Below are 19,829 nucleotides of genomic sequence, written 5' to 3' on the forward strand. Positions count from 1 at the left end.
GGATGCACTTTCTTGACTGTTGTCTGTGCTACTGGGGAATAGAGGCCCTCGAAATTTTGATAGTCTACTGAATTAGATTTCATGATGTACTGCATTTACAACGGTCTTTTCTGATCATTGGCATGATAGAAGAAATCCTTACACAATTGGTGTCTTCCTTCAACTGATAAAATTTCTGTGTTTGCAGAAACATTTAACTGTTGTTGGTTTTAATTGTCCGTTAGGCACAAGCTAGGAGGAGGCAGTGGAGAAAGCATCTTGGTGTCGCAACTTCAGCATGGGCTGACACTGGAATTTGAACACAGCGATTCACCTCGTCGGCTTCGTCTTGTACTTAGCGAATTACTAGCCATTATGAATAAGGTAAATTTCTCCACATCTGGGCGCTTGTGAATTTTGCGTCAGTGGAAATGCACTCTGGATAGGTTGACGTGCTGTCTGGTTCTGTTTCTGGTGCTGCTGGTGTGTGTGAGTGCTCTTCCCCAGTTCATACCTGCTCCACCAAGACTTAGAGTCTCAGTCTGATTGAACAGTGGCTTGTGATTAAACTCGTTATGAACCCAGCTTCCTAGAGGAAGTCTTTCTTCCTCAGAACAAATGAGGGTAATCTTTTCTAATATGATATAGACTCTGTATACTCTGTAATATGCTGTACTCTAATGTGATTTTGTGATGTATCAGTGCAGAAATCATACTTGAAAATGAAATTATGGCTTTTCTCCGTCCACTTCTTTACTCCTATTGCAGTATGATATTAGCCACCGTATTTCTCTTACCCTTCCTCCTCGCACCCCCTCAGCGTTTTATTTTCCTTGTGTAAACTTACCATGTTTTTAGAATTGTCAGTGAGCTATTTCTCTTTTTCTGGAAGGAAGCAATGATACTAGCCGTATTGAAGTATTTCCACTAGTAAATATTTCTTATGCTAAACACTTTTCTTGCCTGTTCTGTATTTATAGCTGTATGTTTTTGACAGTTTTTCATGTATTCAATCTGCTGAATTTAAAGCCGTAAAAGACTGATTAGGCAAATTGCGTCATAAAACCTGTTCAGTGATGATGAATAATGTTTTGTAGGTGTCAGAATCAAATGGTGAGTTTTTTCTCAAATCTTCTGAGCTCTTCGAAAGTCCTGTTTATCTGGAGGAGGCAGCAGATGTTCTCTGCATTTTGCAAGCAGGTGTAGTATTCTGTATTTATAGTGTTTTCTAACTTCTTACTAACGTAAAAAAATAACTTTTGGAGCCATTGTGACTGATGTAAGGTTATTCTAGGCTGTCTAGCTCTTTGAAAGAGAAATAGATCGCAGATTGATTTTCCATTTATTGATTTGAGCCTGTTGCTGAAATGTATATTAAAAGCAAGGTTTTACTTGTCTTACAGTGAAGCACTGTGACTTTTAAAACTCTCTTTTTATCCAGAGCTGCCATCACTGTTGCCGATAGTTGATGTGGCTGAAGCTCTGTTGCACGTTAAAAATGGAGCCTGGTTCCTCTGCCTTCTGGTGGCCAATGTTCCTGATAGCTTTAATGAGGGTGAGTTACAGTTTCTTCTTATCCAGCTTACTTTTTCTAAAGGTTTGAAATGATTTCTAGCAATATAGTTAATTTTGGGCTAAACCATGTGTCATAAATATTTGAACGGGAGAGTGTTTGGCTTATGAAATATAATTTGAATGCATTTATACCTAGAGATGCTGATAGGCTCCCATTCTCATCGTGTTGATTCCCCTTTTTTGCAGCTTGCTTGTAGACTCATTGTGTGCATCTTGCAGCTTTTCATCTGTAGGTCGCCTTTATAAAGGCCGACTCAGGCAGTGAATGACCGGGACTACGAACCTGGTCTAGGCTTGCTAATAGTTCTTGTCCCTCAGACTGAGCCATATTACGAGGTGAAATATTTGTATTGACGTTGCCTGTTTAGTATCCCTTACATCGCAATGAGATTTCAGTCCCCAGGGCTGCCAGATGCACAGGTTACATTAGATAGAGTATGAGTAGTAATTGGATGATGCATAGATCTGTAATGACCCTGTACTTTCTCTGAGGGGAAAGACCATTTCCTTGTTCCGCTTATATAGTGTAGATCACGAGTTCTTGCCCGGACAAGATTTGTGTGGCCTAGCTAATAAATCATAGTGAGCTGAACAGAACGGCTTGGCTTTAGGTGTTTTTGTTTATGTGGCTTTCTTTTGGAAAGGCCGGATTTACTTACACCTCCTGTTGGATATTTAGTCTGTAGAGGTTTGATTAAGAATGGTGAACGGCAGGATGAGGAAAGCGTTGGAGGGCGTCGTAGAACAGAAGCACTTCGCCATCTGTGTAAAATGAACCCTTCCCAAGCTTTAAGGGTCCGAGGCATGGTGGTAAGTCTGTTGTTAGTCTGTCATGAGAATCATAATTATGATCCTTATTGGAGCTTTAAAAACACAAAAGATGATTGAGCCTGAGCATTTTATTTAGGTGGAAGAGTGTCATCTACCAGGTCTTGGTGTGGCTTTGACCTTGGATCACACCAAAAATGAAGCTTCAGATGATGGAGTGAGTGACCTGGTGTGTTTTGTGAGTGGTTTGCTACTTGGAACAAACGCAAAGGTTCGAACTTGGTTTGGAACTTTTATCCGAAATGGCCAACAGGTATGAAAACCTTTAAATATTCTGCTTTTTAAAAAATACTCTTATAGCTTGCTGTAACTCTTCTGGATGTGGGCACCCATATTTGTCTGAATGCATATAAATCCTGTTGCACGTCTTGGAGCAACCTTTACAAGCCAGTGTCTTCTTATGGGACCATCAAGTCTGTAAATAGTGTCCCTGAAGGCAGCTGTTTGGTTGTTCCTCTGGGAGATTTTTAGGTAGATGATTCAATAGGCATGGAAACCAGGGAATTGTAAGTTCATAATGTTTACCTGATAAATATGTTCATCCTCAGTGTTCACAACAGGAAGTTGCGTCTTGACTTGCTTAGTTAGTTGAGTTAGTTAAAGCTCGTGTTTTGATATAATAATTGTTGTAATATGATCATGTGTTGCCTGTTGCCCTGGTACTGAAAACTGTATTTTAAAAAAATTCTCCCCTCCCCCCCACCTTTTTCCTTGACTTCATCATTATGGGAGCTCTTACGTAATGCATTGTTTGATGGGATGAATTTTACACTGTTGTTTTCATCTTTTAACCCTTTACACAGAGAAAAAGAGATAATATCAGTTCTGTGCTTTGGCAAATGAGGAGGCAGCTGCTCCTGGAGCTCATGGGAATCCTTCCCACGGTTCGCAGCACACACATTGTTGAAGAAGCAGATGTTGACATGGAGCCAAATGTGTCTGTGTATTCAGGACTGAAGGAAGAGCATGTCGTGAAAGCCAGCGCATTGTTACGTCTCTATTGCGCTTTGATGGGAATTGCTGGGCTGAAGTAATGAATGTTTTAATGCTCTGTGTTTTTTATTCATTGTCTGTCCATTTAAGCAGAGGTTGAGAGCTTTGGGCACTTTTAACATGAGCTGTCTTTTAATGTCGTTGTGGACTAAGGGAGGCCCTTCTCACGTGCTGAGGGCTGGAGTTGCCAGTTGATGGAAGTTCCTTTGTAGTGCAGAGAGCAAATATTGTGTGTGTCTTTTATTTTCCGGTACTATTCTCAGCAGAAGTGTTTTTTCATTCTAATGGTAAAGATCCATTTATCAACTTCGCCGAGTTTTTAAATCTAAAATAATGCAAGAAATGTGGTGCTCTCTTTAACGCTGCAAAATCACTTCTACTGACTTGTTAAAAGAAGTCTTGGGCCTAAGTGGTTGGAGCAGTGTGTAGAAGAGAAAGCAGCTGAAAACTCTAGCAACATACGCTACATGAATTTAGAATTTCTATTCCTCTGCTTTTATTTTTTAGAGAATGCTAATGTAGCATCTTCATGCATTGTTTTAATTTAGGTATTTTGTACTAATAGGCAAGATTATATGCTGGGGAAGTTTTATCACTGTTGTTATCTCTTAACAGAGATTTTTATATCTTTAAGTTCAAAGATAATTGCTAGTTAATCTTGATACTCATTTATTGATGGCAACTTGATAAACAGATTAAGTAACAGAGAAAATTTAATCTTTAACCATTGTGATGAGATTGGAAATCTCCACTTTTAAATTAGCAGCCTGGGTTTTGTTCTTTTGTTCTGTCCTATTCAGGCCAACTGATGAAGAAGCTGAGCAGCTACTGCAGCTGATGACCAGCCGGCCTCCCGCAACTCCCGCTGGTGTTCGCTTTGTATCTCTTTCCTTTTGTATGCTTCTGGCCTTCTCCACTCTTGTCAGGTACCTCTCAATAAAGGAGGAGCTTTGTAAAGATGTTACTGTTTTAGCACCGTTAAGGCAATGACCTCCTCAGAGCGGCACAGTTTTTCTCTCCTGATTGTTTATACAAATCCCCATATGTTGGTTGAAGGGATTTGTCTCACGCTATGGTGAGTAAATTGATATTCCACTTTGCTCTCCCTCTTGTTTATGGCAAATCTTTTGAGAGGGGAGCATCGGCATTAGCTTAGTTTTGAATGGTTTTTGAAGGCTGAAGTAGGCCTTACTAGTTCACTTTTCCATTGAACAAGTTTATGGCTAAATTTTTTAGAGCCCCTGTTCAAAAGAGTAGCAATGTAGGTATGTAATGGACGTAGCTTTCTGCTGTGTGCATTCAAGACAGGAAACTGCCTGACAACTGGACTGAAGTTTGTGCTAAATAGCAGTGCTTATCAGCTGCTTGATGCTAAAGTGAAAGTGACAGAACGTCTCCTGGTGTAAGATTCCTCAAATACTGGCTTTTCTGCTAGTAATTGTTGGTAAAACTAGCGGTAGTTCCTGCGAAAAGGATCTTTTATGGATTTTCTTTGTGCAGCACCCCGGAACAGGAGCAACTCATGGTAATGTGGCTTAGTTGGATGATAAAGGAAGAAGCTTACTTTGAAAGGTGAGAGCAGGCTTCTTTTGTTTTTAATGATTCCAGTAATCTCCCATTTACTTATGTCCCATTGGAAATTAACTGTTCCTCTTTGTTACCATTAGCATTTCTGGTGTGTCTGCTTCTTTTGGAGAGATGCTTCTCTTGGTAGCCATGTATTTCCATAGTAATCAGCTCAGTGCGATCATTGATTTAGTCTGCTCCACCTTGGGAATGAAGGTAAATCCTAAACTGTTTCTAGCACGTACATTTCTCTGTTAAAATTAACTTTTTACTGTGTATTTACACTCTTGTATTTACTTTAATTTTGATATAAAGAACTTTGGTTTTGGTAATGTACTTAAAGCAAATATAAAGTAAAAAAATGGGTAACTTAGGTAAATTAGTTCCTCTAGAAAAACATTAAACTATGCATACCTCTTGATATAGAGGAATGTTATGATAAAAGTATCTTCAAATATGACTTGTTGAAATCATTATTTGCAAGGAATGAACTTTTTTAGAAGACTAACCGAAGTAGTTTCCAAACTGAGCTGCAAACTTTTTCTTTTAAATAGTTTAAAGAAGTATCTATATATGTAATAATTAATTTCTGAAAATTGCTGAGGGAGACTTGCCTTCAATATACTTTCGTGTAACCATGTCTCATCAAGTGTAAGAGCTAGGTAGATAGTTTTTAGGATAAGGAAGACGTGGAGTGATGAACTTGTGACATTAGAAAGTATTTTTGTTTTACATTTGAAGTATAGATGTGAATGTTTTCCTGGTATCCCGCTGAAGACAAGTTTGAAAAGGTTAAAAGTTAACCGTTTATAAAATAAATTTGCAGTACTTATTTTAAGTTCTAGCTTTCTTATAAATTACAAATACTTTGTTCTTTGTTTCAGATTGTTATTAAACCCAGCTCACTCAGCAGAATGAAGACAATCTTCACACAGGAAATTTTCACTGAACAGGTATTTTAAGCCTAGGTCTTTTTTTTTTTCCCCCTTTTTTTTTTTGTTTCTTCCTTTTTTTCTTTCTTCTGTAATCGCTTCAGTTTGACCTACAAGAAGAATCCAAGCCCTGCTGGTACTGAAGAGCCTTGGCTCTTTCTTTTTGTACTCTGATCTGATTATGCTCTTTGAACACTTGGCTTTTTTAAATAATGGGGAAGCAAAGGAGAAAAATTGTCCACTATGACATTATTTTTTGCAGTAGCAGGAAATTGTTCACAAAGGTAGTAAGTGTGCTACAGTTTTACACATACTGTGTTAAACTACATAAAAACGTTCTTCAGCTTCCAAATAACCAAAAATAAGTAAATGCCGGAAAGAATGTAGCTGTGCGACTTTGTCACCTTGTGCATATGCATTGTGATAAGGTGAACACTTGTGGTATTTTTCTTGTTAATTATAACTTTCCTTTAGGTTGTTACGGCCCATGCAGTTCGCGTGCCCGTTACAGGCAATCTCAGTGCCAACATTACTGGGTTTTTACCTATTCACTGCATTTACCAGCTTTTAAAAAGTCGATCATTCACCAAGCACAAAGTATCCATTAAGGTATGACCTTCATTTTGTTTCTGTTCATAATTTTGAATGTTGACTAAGTTTTGCTGGCTGTTTTTTTGGTTGAATTATAGGAACAGAATTCTGATGAATCTTACAGCCTATTACCATGTAATTTAAGAACGAAGTGTGCGTTAATTTAGGGTACCCAGTTTTAGCTCCGTAATCCAGAGACCACAACTTAGTGAAGTTAAAAATGATAAGAAAGTTATCTCTCTCCCCTGTCTGCACTTAATAAAGTCGTAGTCAGAATGATATTTCCAGCCAGGACAAGTTATATTGGTGGGTCTGTACAGAGCAGGGTCCAGGATACACAGTTTATGACCAGGCCCGACTCAGAACTGGTATTACACTTCCCAAAGTCAAAGCCTCATTCAGTTACAGTTTTTGTAACTAGTTAACAGGGGATGTGCTTGCAGACAATAAAAATTGCCCTCCAGCTTTGAAACTGAACATGTAATGGCATGTTTTTTTCTAGGACTGGATCTATCGACAGCTCTGTGAAACCACCACTCCACTCCATCCTCAGTTGCTGCCTCTTATTGATGTCTACATTAACTCTATTCTTACTCCTGCATCTAAATCCAACCCAGAGGCCACAAATCAGCCTGTCACGGAACAGGAGATACTGAATGTTTTTCAAGGACTCTCTGGGGTAAATGATTTGTTTGCTTCTTTTGTATGCTTTAATGTGAACATGTGGTTCAGTATTTTGTATACACGCTTGACGCAGATTCTGTAAGTTGCCTCGCTTTTTGTCTTTAATGCCTGTATAGTAAACTGCCTCCTACTACAGTAATGGTCATGTGTTTTGCAGTTGTTAGTGCTACTCAGATTTTTAGGAGGATTGCTATTTGTCCCTGTTTTGCCCTTTTTCTTGAGAACTCACCAACTCATGCTGTTAAAAATGCAAAGAAAAGCACTTCATGGATTGAAAAGTGGAGGTGTTTATGTAGGATTTGTATAATTTTTGTACCAATGTGATCTTGTTAGATAAAAATACTATTTAACTGAAGCACTCTAGCTGTTTTTGAAAGAAGCATTTTCATTTTGATAGAAGTATGAGAGTGGTCACTTGGACACATGTAGAATGAGTGGCAAGCATTGACTTGCCTTGGAATCCTGGTATTACTCCTTATTAGTGTCCCAAGATATCAAAAATACATTTTATGTTTGAAGCTCATTTTAAAAAAACCCAAAAAAGTTCCCTGCAACTTTCAGCTTGGCCCTCCTATGGCTTGATATATTTATACAAGGCTTACTGCCTTATCTTTCTTCATATTTGCAGGTAAATCCAAATTTTTGTTCTCAAGAATCAGGAATGCAACATGACCTTTGTATGTGGTTTTATGTACAGGGAGAAAATACTCGTCTTACTCAACGATACAGCATCACAACACAATTGCTTGTCCTCTACTATGTCCTGTCGTACGAAGAAGCGCTTCTGGCAAACACAAAGATACTAGGTATATGTGAGTGCATCAAGGGAAAACAGATTAGCTGAAAATTAGATGCAAAGAGAGGAATTCTTACAATAACCAAAATTCATGCTGCTGTCAGATTCAAGCACAGCATGAAAAGTTCAGATTCTTGTAATAAATACAGCATTGCTGTAGAAATTCAGGAGATAAAGTTTCTGCTAAGACTCTGTAGTTGAGTAATTTGTTTTCCAGATTAAAAAAGGTCCAAGCTGGCCAAAAAGTTACCAGAAATGTTTATGACCATCTAATAAATACAGCAACAATTAACAAAGACTTCTTAATTACTTCAGATCTTCATTTATTCATGTCTCATCAAACTTGCACACACATTTCTTCGGGTTAGCAATTTTATAGTTGACAATACTGAATGATCCCTTTTTACCTTTGAAATTGAGACTTTAAATCAATTCTAAAAGAATGTTGTGTAGTTTATTGACAGAGTTTAATTTCAGTGAAAACATAGCGTGTTTCAGTGAAACCGTAGAAAACTCTGGTAGGTGTTTTTGCCTGCCCTTTTTAGGGTGCAAAACTTCCAGCATCCATCAGTGCTGTTTTCTTCATGCTATTCAAGAAAGACTGAAATACTATAAAATCAATTACAATTCTTCCTGCATTTATAACTTCCACCTCACTACAGGGTGTTGTGTGTGCCAACATGTACCGACTGATAAACCTTTTTTTTAAGAATAAAAAACCTTGAATAAAGTGAAGATTTGAGCTCACAATCAGTTGGACTTGGCCAAAGATAGTATGGAGATCTTGCGAACAAATCTAAATGCCAGGAAAATCTTTAGATGGAAATGTTCACAGAAATGGTTTCCTGAAGAGCTTAATTTACTACTTTAACGGGAATGAGGTGTGTTATTTGGGATTTTCTCTATTTTACCTGGATAATATAGAGACAAGTGCTTTACATTTTATTTATTGATTCAGATGGGGAAGTAATCTTTTCCAACTCTAACTGTTATGCGTGGGTTCTTGTCCTGTTCCCTTATAGCTGCCATGCAGAAAAAACCCAAGTCTTACTCTTCAGCATTAATGGATCAGATTCCAATCAAGTACCTCATCCGGCAGGCACAAGGACTGCAGCAGGAACTGGGAGGTATATCTGTGTGTGAAAGTCTAATGTGCATGAAGAAGGAAGGCTAAGCGTGTTTCCAGCTCTGTGGCTATCGTCTGTTTCCTCTGTGCCTTCCTTTTTCTTTTAAAATCTGTCAGTAGTAACTAGTGAGATTACAGGTATGTTTCAAGAGTAATAGTGAAAGTTTGAGGAAGGCAGTTCTTTTTAGAGTAGGTCTTAACCTACCTAGAGTAGATTTTAGGGTAGGAATTGCCTGAGAATTTTTAATTATTCCAGACTGAGTTTGAGTTACTATAGGGTCCTCCCACTTTTCCAAAAGGTAACTTTTCTTTTCTGTTGGAGTTACAATATCAGGCTGTAAGCGTGCAAGCTCATTGAACTTCTTGGCAGTGATTCAGTTAAGGTCTGTTGTTGAAACGATAGGTACAAATACGTTCAGGTGAAAGATGTAGTTACTCAAACCTAAGATGTATACTTTCTTAACACCCCTAAAGGCTTGCATTCTGCACTGTTACGCCTTCTTGCAACTAACTATCCACATCTCTGCATTGTGGAAGACTGGATCTGTGAGGAACAGATCACGGGCACTGATGCCTTACTGAGGAGGATGCTTCTTACAAACATTGCGAAGAATCACTCTCCCAAACAGCTCCAAGAAGGTAAATAACTTCATTTCAAGTAAGCGGTGTTCTTTCCAAATTGGCTGGAATACAGTGGATTTGGAAGTGCGTAGCCATTTAATTCATTCCATCATACTGCCTTTGTATAATGAAAATGTTCTTCTGCCAAGTCAGAAAAAATGTCAGAAGTCCAGTTTTACCAAGATCTCTTTGTCTTTATTTTATAGCATTTTCCATGCTGCCTGGAAATCATACCCAGCTGATGCAGATCTTAGAACATTTAACACTTCTCTCAGCTGGTGAATTGATCCCATATGCAGAAGTATTGACATCAAATATGAATCGCTTGCTGAATGCTGGAGTCCCTCGGAGGATTCTTCAGACTGTCAATAAACTTTGGATGGTTCTTAACACTGTGATGCCAAGAAGGTAGGCTCAAAACAGTATTTGGTTTGTTGTTGCAGATAGGTGGAATGCCACTTTCTGTTTCAGAAATAATGACACAATGCCTTTGTCTGGGAAATTGAAGTTTGTGACTGAATAGAATGTGTTGGAGTTGCATTCCTTTTTGCTTTGTTGAAATTTTTAACCTTTGCATTTAAAAGGAAGGTATTTCTTGTTGTCAGAGGAAAGGAAGTCACCAGTTCGCTTAAAATATAGGAGTACGGTTTTATAGTGTACATTGTTCATGACAAATTGCTGCTGAAATATGAACTCACTTTGGTAAGAATGTGCCTTTTCTGAGGAACTGGATGCTCTATTGCAGTGAAAACAGTGTGGTTGCTGTAATTCCAGTGAATGTAAGTTAACTATATCTTGGTTAACTTCAAGGGCTGCAAATGAAGCATGGGTTTCTTGGTCCTTGATAGGCCTAGAAAAATACAGCTAATTGAGAGAGGTGAGTTCCAGATGCTTATGTGATCCTTATTTTTGTACGGCTTATCTAATAAAAAAACATAAAAGTAATCTCATTTTAGGTTGTGGGTGATGACGGTTAATGCTCTGCAGCCTTCAGTAAAAACGATCCGACAGCAGAAATACACTCAGAATGATCTGATGATTGATCCTTTGATTGTACTAAGATGCGATCAGAGAGTTCATAGGTAAGCATCTCCCTCCTTTAGCTTTTTATGTTCTGTGGTACTTATATTGATACATAGTGAATGCTAAACATAGAGGTGTCTCATAGAAAACTTCTAAAAGCTTTCAGTACTTCAAAACATATTTTCAAACTAATCATATGAACTTGTAAGTTCCATTTTTTTTGTATTAAGCTTGTTAGTCGGAGGACTGAGCGAGCTGTGTGTGCTGTTTCAGCATGTCATGCTGTCCAGCTGAGTGTCTTGTTGGACAACCTTACATTCGGTTCTATTTTGGAAACTTTGTTCTTTGTACATAGAATATCCATTTTAGATTTGTGTGTGTGAATTTGTTCAAAATAGACATTGCAGCATGCTTAAAATGGCTGCTGCCACATGGTGGTGGTGGTGGTTGAGGTTGTAGCTGTAACATTCTTCCACTGCACACTGTCTTTCGCCATCCCTCATGGGCCTGTAGGTATTCCATCTTTTTGGGTAACAGTTTCTGCCAGTGGGTGCTTGATGGATATGACAGAGGTAGATTTGCTTAATTTCTCAAGAAAGTCGTTTATCAGTACTTAGAAATTAGTTCCTCTAGATGTCAGTGATGGCAGAGGAGGCTGTCTAATGCTGCTTTATGGCTCTGATGCAGAAGAATAAGCTGAGAATTTTAGTAGTGAAAATGATCATAACCAATAGCAATGGGCCAGCTATTAAGGAGAATATGAAATAATGCAAACAATGAGTCAGAATTTGTAAATTATAACTTTGCTTTTTCGTAGAAATGAAGAAAATTGCATCTGTTATTCTAAAAAAGAGAATGGTTAATAATTTTAAATGTACTTCAGCCCCTAGCTTTATTCCTTGTATATTCTTTTTCACGTTTTCTGCCAGTTGTGGTTTATTTTTCCCATTTTTTATTATCCTTTTGTTCATGATAAATGGCTAATAGTCAACTTGATTTGTGCTTCACGTTCTTGTTTGTATGCATCTGACCCTCCTTGCCTTTTAGCAACTGAGCCGTGAATCCAATTTTCATTTGAGTTGCTACAACTCTGCTAGACTTCAAGTTTCTATTGATGACACCTTTAATCCCTAACCTGTAGGTGAAATATTTAAATGTATGTCCCTTCAACCCTGGATGCAAATTGAAAATCCTACGTTTCTAAAACTGTTAGGGAGATTTATAATGCAATGTGATTTGAAAACTATCATTTTAGTGTTGTGGAAATAGTTCAGAGCTTGTCTGCCTTATTTTTCCCCATCATTCAGATCATTATTTTTCCTTACTTCACATACAGCCAACACTTTTTGGGTTTCCTTTGTTCATCAGAAATTAGTCTCTTCAGCAGTTCCCTGGTTTTGTAGAGTGTACGCATACATGCGTGTGCATGAGAGAAGTAGGAGTGAATGGCAGGGCAGCAGAAGGATTGTGACCTTTAGTATTTTGCTGTGTTAAGGAAAACAGCTTTAGTGTGAACCAGACTACTACAATATGAGCCTTTGAGGAGTGCTTTTAGTTTGGTTCCTATTATTACTGTCTTATTGTTCTGCCTATTAAAATGCGTTTATTTTATCATGTGTTCCCATATCAGGAGTCCTCCTCTGATGGATATAACTTTGCACATGTTGAATGGTTATCTTCTTGCTTCAAAAGCTTACCTCAATTCTCACCTAAAAGAAACAGCAGAGCAGGACATTAGGCCATCCCAAAACAATGCAATGGGTCCAGAGGCCCCAGAAGTTACAAGAGAAGAATTAAAAAATGCATTGCTTGCTGCTCAGGTAAGGGGGAAGAAATGGGTATTAAATGATGTGAGGAAAGACAATGATAAAACAGAAATACAGAAACAGGTAATTAAAAAAGGAGACCTTTTTACTTCTTTTTTTATCGACTTCTGTTACCATGAAAAGGAAAAACGCCTCTGTGTTCAAATTGTTAAACATTTTCAGTCTTCTGTTTTCTAGTCTGAAGCATTGTGTCGGTTAACTGCTTTTATAGTTTTCTGTTAGTTAAAACAGAAGAGTTTTGCTTACTAGCCCTTTTGCCTTGTGGCTTGTGTTTTCCAGAGGCTCTTTCTGTACTTAGCTTTGCAGCAGTAAAACATGAATAAATGTGACAGACCTATGCATGATCATTTGAACTATGTTATTTAAGAGAAGCAGCCAGCATTGTAAAGTGTGAGGCTGAAGAATGGTTAACTTACTTAGGTTGACATTACGGGAATTCTTGAGTAATCCTGTTTCACAGACAGTCTCTTCTTACCTGTGTCTGGAAGAATGTCACATATATAATCCCTATTAGGAGATGATTTTTGAGTTAATAGGAATTTTTATATTTAAATGTGTAGTGTAGTCTCCTCTGAATACTGTGAATTACATGGCCATGTGCATATTTTTTCTGATCTGGATGTCTTAAGGGATCATTGGATATTTATTTTGAAACAATATGAGGATGGCCGTGTGCATATTTTTTCTGATCTGGATGTTTTAAGGGACCATTGGATATTTATTTTGAAACAATATGAGATTTTTTTTGAAATTACTCTTTTGATCTGTGATTATGATGATCTGTTGGATTAATCTTTTGTTCTTTTTTGAGTCTTGATTCAGATAAAGCGTTGGGGTTTTTTAATGTTCTTCAGGGTTTGTGATTCTTGAACTGAGTTGTTTTTATTGTACAGAAAAAAAAATCTATAGTTAGAAATTCTAGCCACCTGAGAGTCTTCAGTTTCTTAAATTGTCACTACTTGGTATTTGATTTCTTTGATTTCATTGGGGTTATGCATGTTCTATTGCTTATTTTCTTCACAGGACAGTGCTGCTGTGCAGATTCTTCTAGAGATCTGCTTACCTACAGAAGAAGAGAAAGCCCAGAGCAGTAATATCCATGGTTTGCTAAAGAGTGGTCATACTACCACAGGCCCTAAGAGTCCAGAACTAGAAGAAGAAGAAGATAGCTTGCTGTGTAATCTTCGAGAGGTCCAGTGTCTGATCTGCTGTCTGCTGCATCAGATGTATATAGCTGATCCCAACATAGTCAAACTAGTTCATTTCCAGGTCTGCTTTGCACTATTTTAGTTCTTCCATGGTTTCTCTGGTTAAGAAAGAGCCAAATAAGTGGTCAAAGGATGTTGAATGCTGTTGTAGTGTTCCTCAGAAATTATAATGGCCCACTTCTCTGCTTCCCAACTCACCAAATTTGTAGTACCTACATTTCCTCCAGATTTCAGTGCTTGGACTCTGTGTTGTAGCCGAGAAAGGAGCAGCTAAACCATGCCTGTTCCTCATCATTAAACACGTGCTTTCTTTGTGCCTCTGCCCTTTTCTATACCAAAATAGTTCGTCTATTCTAGGTCAAGGAAAACTGGCCTAATCATCTTATAATTACTTGTTCCACATCTTCTGTGGGTTACTTTTTTCTGGCCATGTTTTTAAATTAGTATACCCATTATTCAAAACTGTAATTTGGCTTCAAATGTAAACATCTTCTGATCTTTCCGTTTTGTTAGGGCACAGTTTATCTCTTTAGAGTGGAAGGAGAAAGGTTGCCCCTGCCGAAGCAGCTGTGTGTCTTCAAAAAAAGAAGGGGGGGAAAGATTAGCAAATTTTTTAATATAAATGTGTTTTTAGTGTGTGTTAAATTGGTCATTGCCAGATGGCAGTCTCTTTATAAGGAGTTAATTTGCCTCCACCTGGAACTGATAAAGTGACTAAAAAAGTTATAATGGTGCAGTCGTGAAATAAGCAAGTTGGGGCCTATGGTGAAGTTTGGAACACAGGGGAAAGACCCAGAAGGAAAGGGTCACTGCAGCCTGTTTAGTTTGGGTACTGGAGGGAGAGTCTCTATGCAAATAATACATTGAGTATTGAGGATAAAGAACTGATGCAGACCCTGGGTTTGTCACCCAGCGTGCCTCTTGTTGCCTTGGGATACAGGCCTGTTGCTTATAATTCTGAACAAAAGCGATTTACAAGTATATTAGTTTTGAAAAAAGCATTAGCGCAGATCTAATTTAAAATCTTAATTGAAGCAGAATTTTTGAAACACCTTTGACATATCTGTTTTCTTAATCACACAGGGTTATCCATGTGAACTTCTGGCACTGACAGTGGCGGGGATTCCGTCGATGCACATCTGTCTGGATTTCATACCAGAGCTCATTGCCCAGCCTGAACTTGAAAAACAGGTACTGTACAGTCATCTAATCCGGGAATCACTGTAAGCAATTAACCCTGATGAAGTATTGGTGAAGGGGAGAAAATAAAAGGATCATTAAAAAAAGTCTTGTTCTAACTTGCCTAGGATGTTAAGGTAATGTCTGTAGCACTTCTACCTTAAATTAAAGGCCCGGCCCTTACCCCCAAATTGGGGATTGTGACAACTCCACTAACATATCTCTGTACACTTGTTTAGGAAATACTCATGAATTTCAGTATTACCTTCAAGAACAGGAATAAAAGCACTTTTCAATAATGAATTTCATTCATTCTTTATAATGAGTATAAATCAGTTGGCAAAGGGTTTGCCTACTAAGTTTTTATCTGATACTTTATAGCTACAGGAAATTCTGTGAAGATGTAAATTTTGAAATCTTTTTTGCAAAGATGTTCTGTAAAACAGATGAAGCAGCCTTAAGATCAAAATTTTATTCATTCTCATGAGAAGTTTGACTACTAAGTCTTTTCCCAGGGAATATCACTACTGTTTCTTGAAGCAAGCTTGGGACAAGATTGTAAGGTGTAAGTTTCTAAATCAGTTTAAGTTTCTCCTTTGCCAGTTGTCTTACCAGTTCTTTCCCTGGTCTAACTGCAAGAACAAAGCCTGCTAGAATGACATGTGCGGCTTTCCTCAAAGTTACGCTATTTGAATCTGAAGAGTGGTGGTTTCTTCTCACTACAAGCTCAGCAAAGGGGGAGTCAGGAGTTTGATTTTGAAATGTTTCACCAGTATTTTTGAAGGTCTTCTCGTGATGATTATGAAAAACAATGGCAAATAATCGTTCATTATTACTTTCTAAAGCAATTTGTAGACCTTGATTTGGCATAGTGTGACAAGAGGAGATTACATACTTGGCTAGTTTGGCTAAAGATTCTTCTGTTTTCTATATCAAGGCAACTTTGTAGTTGTTCTTATTTAATCCCTTCTCAAATATAAAGTTACTGCTGATGAGAAGACACTCAACAAAAGCTAAAACTAGAACACATCAGACCTTAAACAGCTTTTACAAGGATTATATTGTAAATTGTTTGTTGCTTTGTTGCTCATTGTTGGTGTTGGAACAAATTGGTCTGGGGGGGAGATTCTGAAACACTAACGCCGGTACTTTGGTTAATATTAAATGTGTGGGTTTTTTTTTTTTTTCTTATGTCAGCAGAAAAATTTCACAATAACTATTATTAAGGCTTCTCTGACTTTCATTTCCTCATTGGTAAAATAGGGAATATTTACTAACTCCTAACGTGAAGAGCTTTGGATAGAAAGTGCAAAGCAATCTGTAACTTTATTGCTTATTTCTCTTTTGTCTTTCACCTACTTAACAGATATTTGCCATCCAATTACTTTCATTTTTGTGTATCCAGTATGCACTACCTAAATCTCTCAGCGTGGCTCGTTTAGCTATCAATGTGATGGGAACCTTACTCACAGGTAAGCACTCCAGCAACCCCTAAATACATTGTTGCGTAAATTAGAATCATTTGTCTACGTTGAATGCAGTTTTGTCTAAATGCCACTATGTTAATTACGAGTGTAAAAGTAACAACAATTCTTGACTGGATTTTTATAATAATTCCTTTTTACTTAACCATTTCCTTTTCCTTGATAGTTTTAACGCAGACGAAGCGCTATGCTTTTTTTATGCCGACCCTGCCTTGTTTGGTGTCATTCTGTCAAGCCTTTCCTCCTTTGTATGAGGATATTATGTCTCTGCTGATACAAATAGGACAAGTTTGTGCCTCTGATGTTGCTACGCAGACAAGAGACTTTGACCCAATTATTACACGTAAGTAAAGTACCTTGTATTTCAAAAGTAACATCATGATCCCAGGGAGAAAATTATGTTAATGTTTCAAAAGTTTGAATGTAGTTGGAATGCAGTATGAAATTTACTGCTGTTGTCTTGTAAATATAGAAGGAATAGGGATAGGTTGATTTACTGGATTGGAGGAGAGAGTTTAGAGGCTAAAGGGGCTGAAAGTACCCCTTTTATTAAACTTCGTACTGCCTTCCTTCTGTTTTATGTCCCTGCTTGTATCATTTCAAGATGTATCCCTGCATGTAAGTGTTGTGTAGAATTTGCCGTTGTAGTTTAAGGATTAAACATGTGAGCAAAGGCCATTGAGAACACAAGGACGTTTCAACCCCTCAGCTGAGGCATAATGGCCATATAAATCTTCCTAATCTGTTGGAAATGCGAAGTCAAATGAGCTACCTGAAGTCTTACACATGACATAGCGTGGTTGGATAAATACATATTGTGTGAAAACAGATTAACTGTTTAAGTGTATCAGTTGATCTTGAGTGTGTTTTTGTCTCTTTTTTTGTCTAAAGACAAATGCTCTGTTCATGTGGTACAAGGTTCCCTGATGCTGTCTATGCTAGGATATTTATGTTAAAACAAGTAAGAGGGAATATAAAAAACCCCAAAGGAGTCAGACATAGGTAAATTAAAAAGAAATGTTGGAGTGTCTCTAGAAATAACCTGTGGAGTTAAGCCTGGTGCATGAAATAGTGATGGCTCAAATTTGCAATTTCATAGCATACGTGTTTGTGTTATGGGTGTAATATAAAAATTTTTTAAAAATATTTATTTATTAAGATGTACTTTGCTGCTATTACTTAATTTTCTAGGTCTCCAGCAACTAAAGGAGAAACCACATGAAGTGTCAGGACTTTGTAAAGATTCATCTAACAAAAGTTGTTCAAGGGACATTGCAAGCATGGACCCTGATGTTCGGTTATGCCAGTGTGTTGAAAATACTATCATTGAAATAATTAACATGAGCGTAAGTGGAGTTTAGGAAGAACGCAAATGAAATTACACTGTAGCTAGTGCCACGGTCTATGGTGTCTAAATTTGGAGAAAGCTGCAGAAGCGGACTGAGGAACTGGAGCACAAGAAGTCCATGTTTTTCATTTGTTCGATTCAATTATGGCTGAAAAGAAAAGAATTCTTTAAAGAGGCTTATGTTGCTTCCAGTGAAAACTTTTGAGGCTGATGGGGTTGGTAAATAATTTCCAGTGAAACTGAGTGTGATTTTCAGGTTTGCTTGGTTTCTGAAGTGATTCAGCCACACACCCGAAAGGGTTTTATAACACTCTGAAAAGTGAATACTTCATTTGTTGAGCAAACAGCAAAATGATGGGTAAGAAAAATTTGAGATTGAAGCACTTTGCTTAAGTTAAATGATGAGCAAGACGCAGAGCAAGATGGAATAAAATACTCCAAGGAATAAAATACGCCAAGGAAAACTTGAAAACGTGGTGTAAGTAATTTGCACCATCACATTGAGTACTAAGCAAATGCTTTAACTTTTTTTTAATTTGTGTTTCAAACCATTGGTCAAAGTTTCAATTCATGAGATCAGGAATTTCATTTAAAGATCAGCCAGCCTTCATTAAAAGCTTGAAACTGGTCTAAAAGTTTCTTTAAAAAGAAGTAGTAGTACTACAAAATGAGCTGTATAAATGTGATTTTTAAAGAATATGTATTTTTTCATGCAGCTCAGAGGGTTTAATATTTTTTAACATCACTTAGTTTAAGAGAGATGAGAAAGACTTCAAGAAATAAGTGCAAAGGTATCTTAAGTTGTCATCAGGATAAGATTAAAAAGAGAAATTAGTGTTGAGGGTGACTGTGACAGAAGCTAAATTTCCCTATAATGGAAGGAATGACAGATTTCAGCCCTACCAAAGGGGTTGCATGCAGCTCAGTGGAAAGAAGGCTGAATCCTTTGTGCTTCATGCATGAAGCTCGTTGTTCTTTCATATACAAAAGCTTCAGGATTTAGCCTTGACAGATGTGTTTTGTGGCATTGCAGAAGGGGGTGTGTGGCGCAATATTTGGGAGTCTCTTGAAGGTTGCACAAGCCCTTATGTGAGGCAGCACATGCTTTTGCGGCAGAGAAAGAAAATTAAGGTTTGGCTGTTGCGCCAGAAGTGAATGTGGTACTTCAACACGCTTGAATTGCTTAACTTGTCAATCCAGCACTTACTCTTTTCTGAAATGACAGCACCCAGGGTCCTTCAATAAGTAAAATATTTTTCAGTTAAAACCAGTTCATGTTCCAGAAATTAATGGTCTGATTCTTTAGTGTGGCCTTAGGAAAATCTTGCTTAGCTTGTCCCCTGCCCGTGTAGGACAGGGATTGGGGAAGGCTGATACTGAATTGCCAAACACACTTGGGTTTGCGTACCGGGATTACAGCGTGCTGTAACCATCCGATAACACCACACCAAGTATATTTTTGTCATTTTGATGTAAAGTATGTAAATAATTTAAATGTATGTAATTTTTTTCCCTCTAAGTGTAATTTTATATCCTGTAGTGGTATTTAAATAAAAAAAACTAGTGTATGACTTAATTTCCGAGGGAGTTGCCTATACCGATTTTTTTAAGTTTTCCAGATTCGTACCCAGTTTACCCCGAGGGAAGCCTGCCCCGGGGCACCGGACACCCTCACGGCAGCGGGAGGACGCGGGCCGGGGGAGCCGCCCTCGGGCCGCGGCCTTCTCCTCCAGGGTGCTTCGTGCGCGGCAATATTTAAAAGCCACTGACTTTACTAAAAACAATAATTCATTTTTTAGTTCCCAATACAGTGTTTTCTGTGCACTATGCTTAAAGCAAGGTAAAAATAATAATAAAAAGTATTAAAGTATTTTGTAATACAATTCCCCCACGGTAAACGCGTGGTTGCCCAGCAACGAGTACAACGCGGAAGCCAACAAGGCCCTCCGTGATTTGTTCTAATAGCGCAGAGGTGGAAGGCGGGAGCGGCTCAGTCTGCGATTTGCTGATTGGCGGCTCAGGGCCCTTTCCTGTCAGCTGATTGGCGCCGGGGCGGAGGCGGGAAGGACG

General features: G+C 38.0%; 1 protein-coding gene across 1 annotated transcript; it reads left to right on the plus strand.

The window, feature by feature from the left end:
• Positions 1-224: 224 nt before the first annotated feature.
• Positions 225-17,889, plus strand: INTS2 (integrator complex subunit 2; the record flags this gene model as incomplete). Its single annotated transcript, XM_009577801.1, has 23 exons — positions 225-363; positions 1,077-1,179; positions 1,421-1,534; positions 2,234-2,364; positions 2,462-2,635; positions 3,186-3,412; positions 4,176-4,301; positions 4,876-4,947; positions 5,043-5,157; positions 5,826-5,894; positions 6,348-6,482; positions 6,967-7,143; positions 7,846-7,954; positions 8,967-9,071; positions 9,545-9,709; positions 9,898-10,099; positions 10,648-10,773; positions 12,345-12,534; positions 13,564-13,809; positions 14,832-14,939; positions 16,294-16,399; positions 16,578-16,754; positions 17,603-17,889. Coding segments are annotated over 23 exons (3,286 nt in total), but the record flags the coding sequence as incomplete, so codon positions are not given.
• Positions 17,890-19,829: the final 1,940 nt, after the last annotated feature.

This window comes from Fulmarus glacialis, unplaced genomic scaffold (genome assembly GCF_000690835.1).
Source record: "Fulmarus glacialis isolate BGI_N327 unplaced genomic scaffold, ASM69083v1 scaffold5495, whole genome shotgun sequence".
In the NCBI taxonomy this organism is placed as follows: Eukaryota; Metazoa; Chordata; class Aves; order Procellariiformes; family Procellariidae; genus Fulmarus; species Fulmarus glacialis.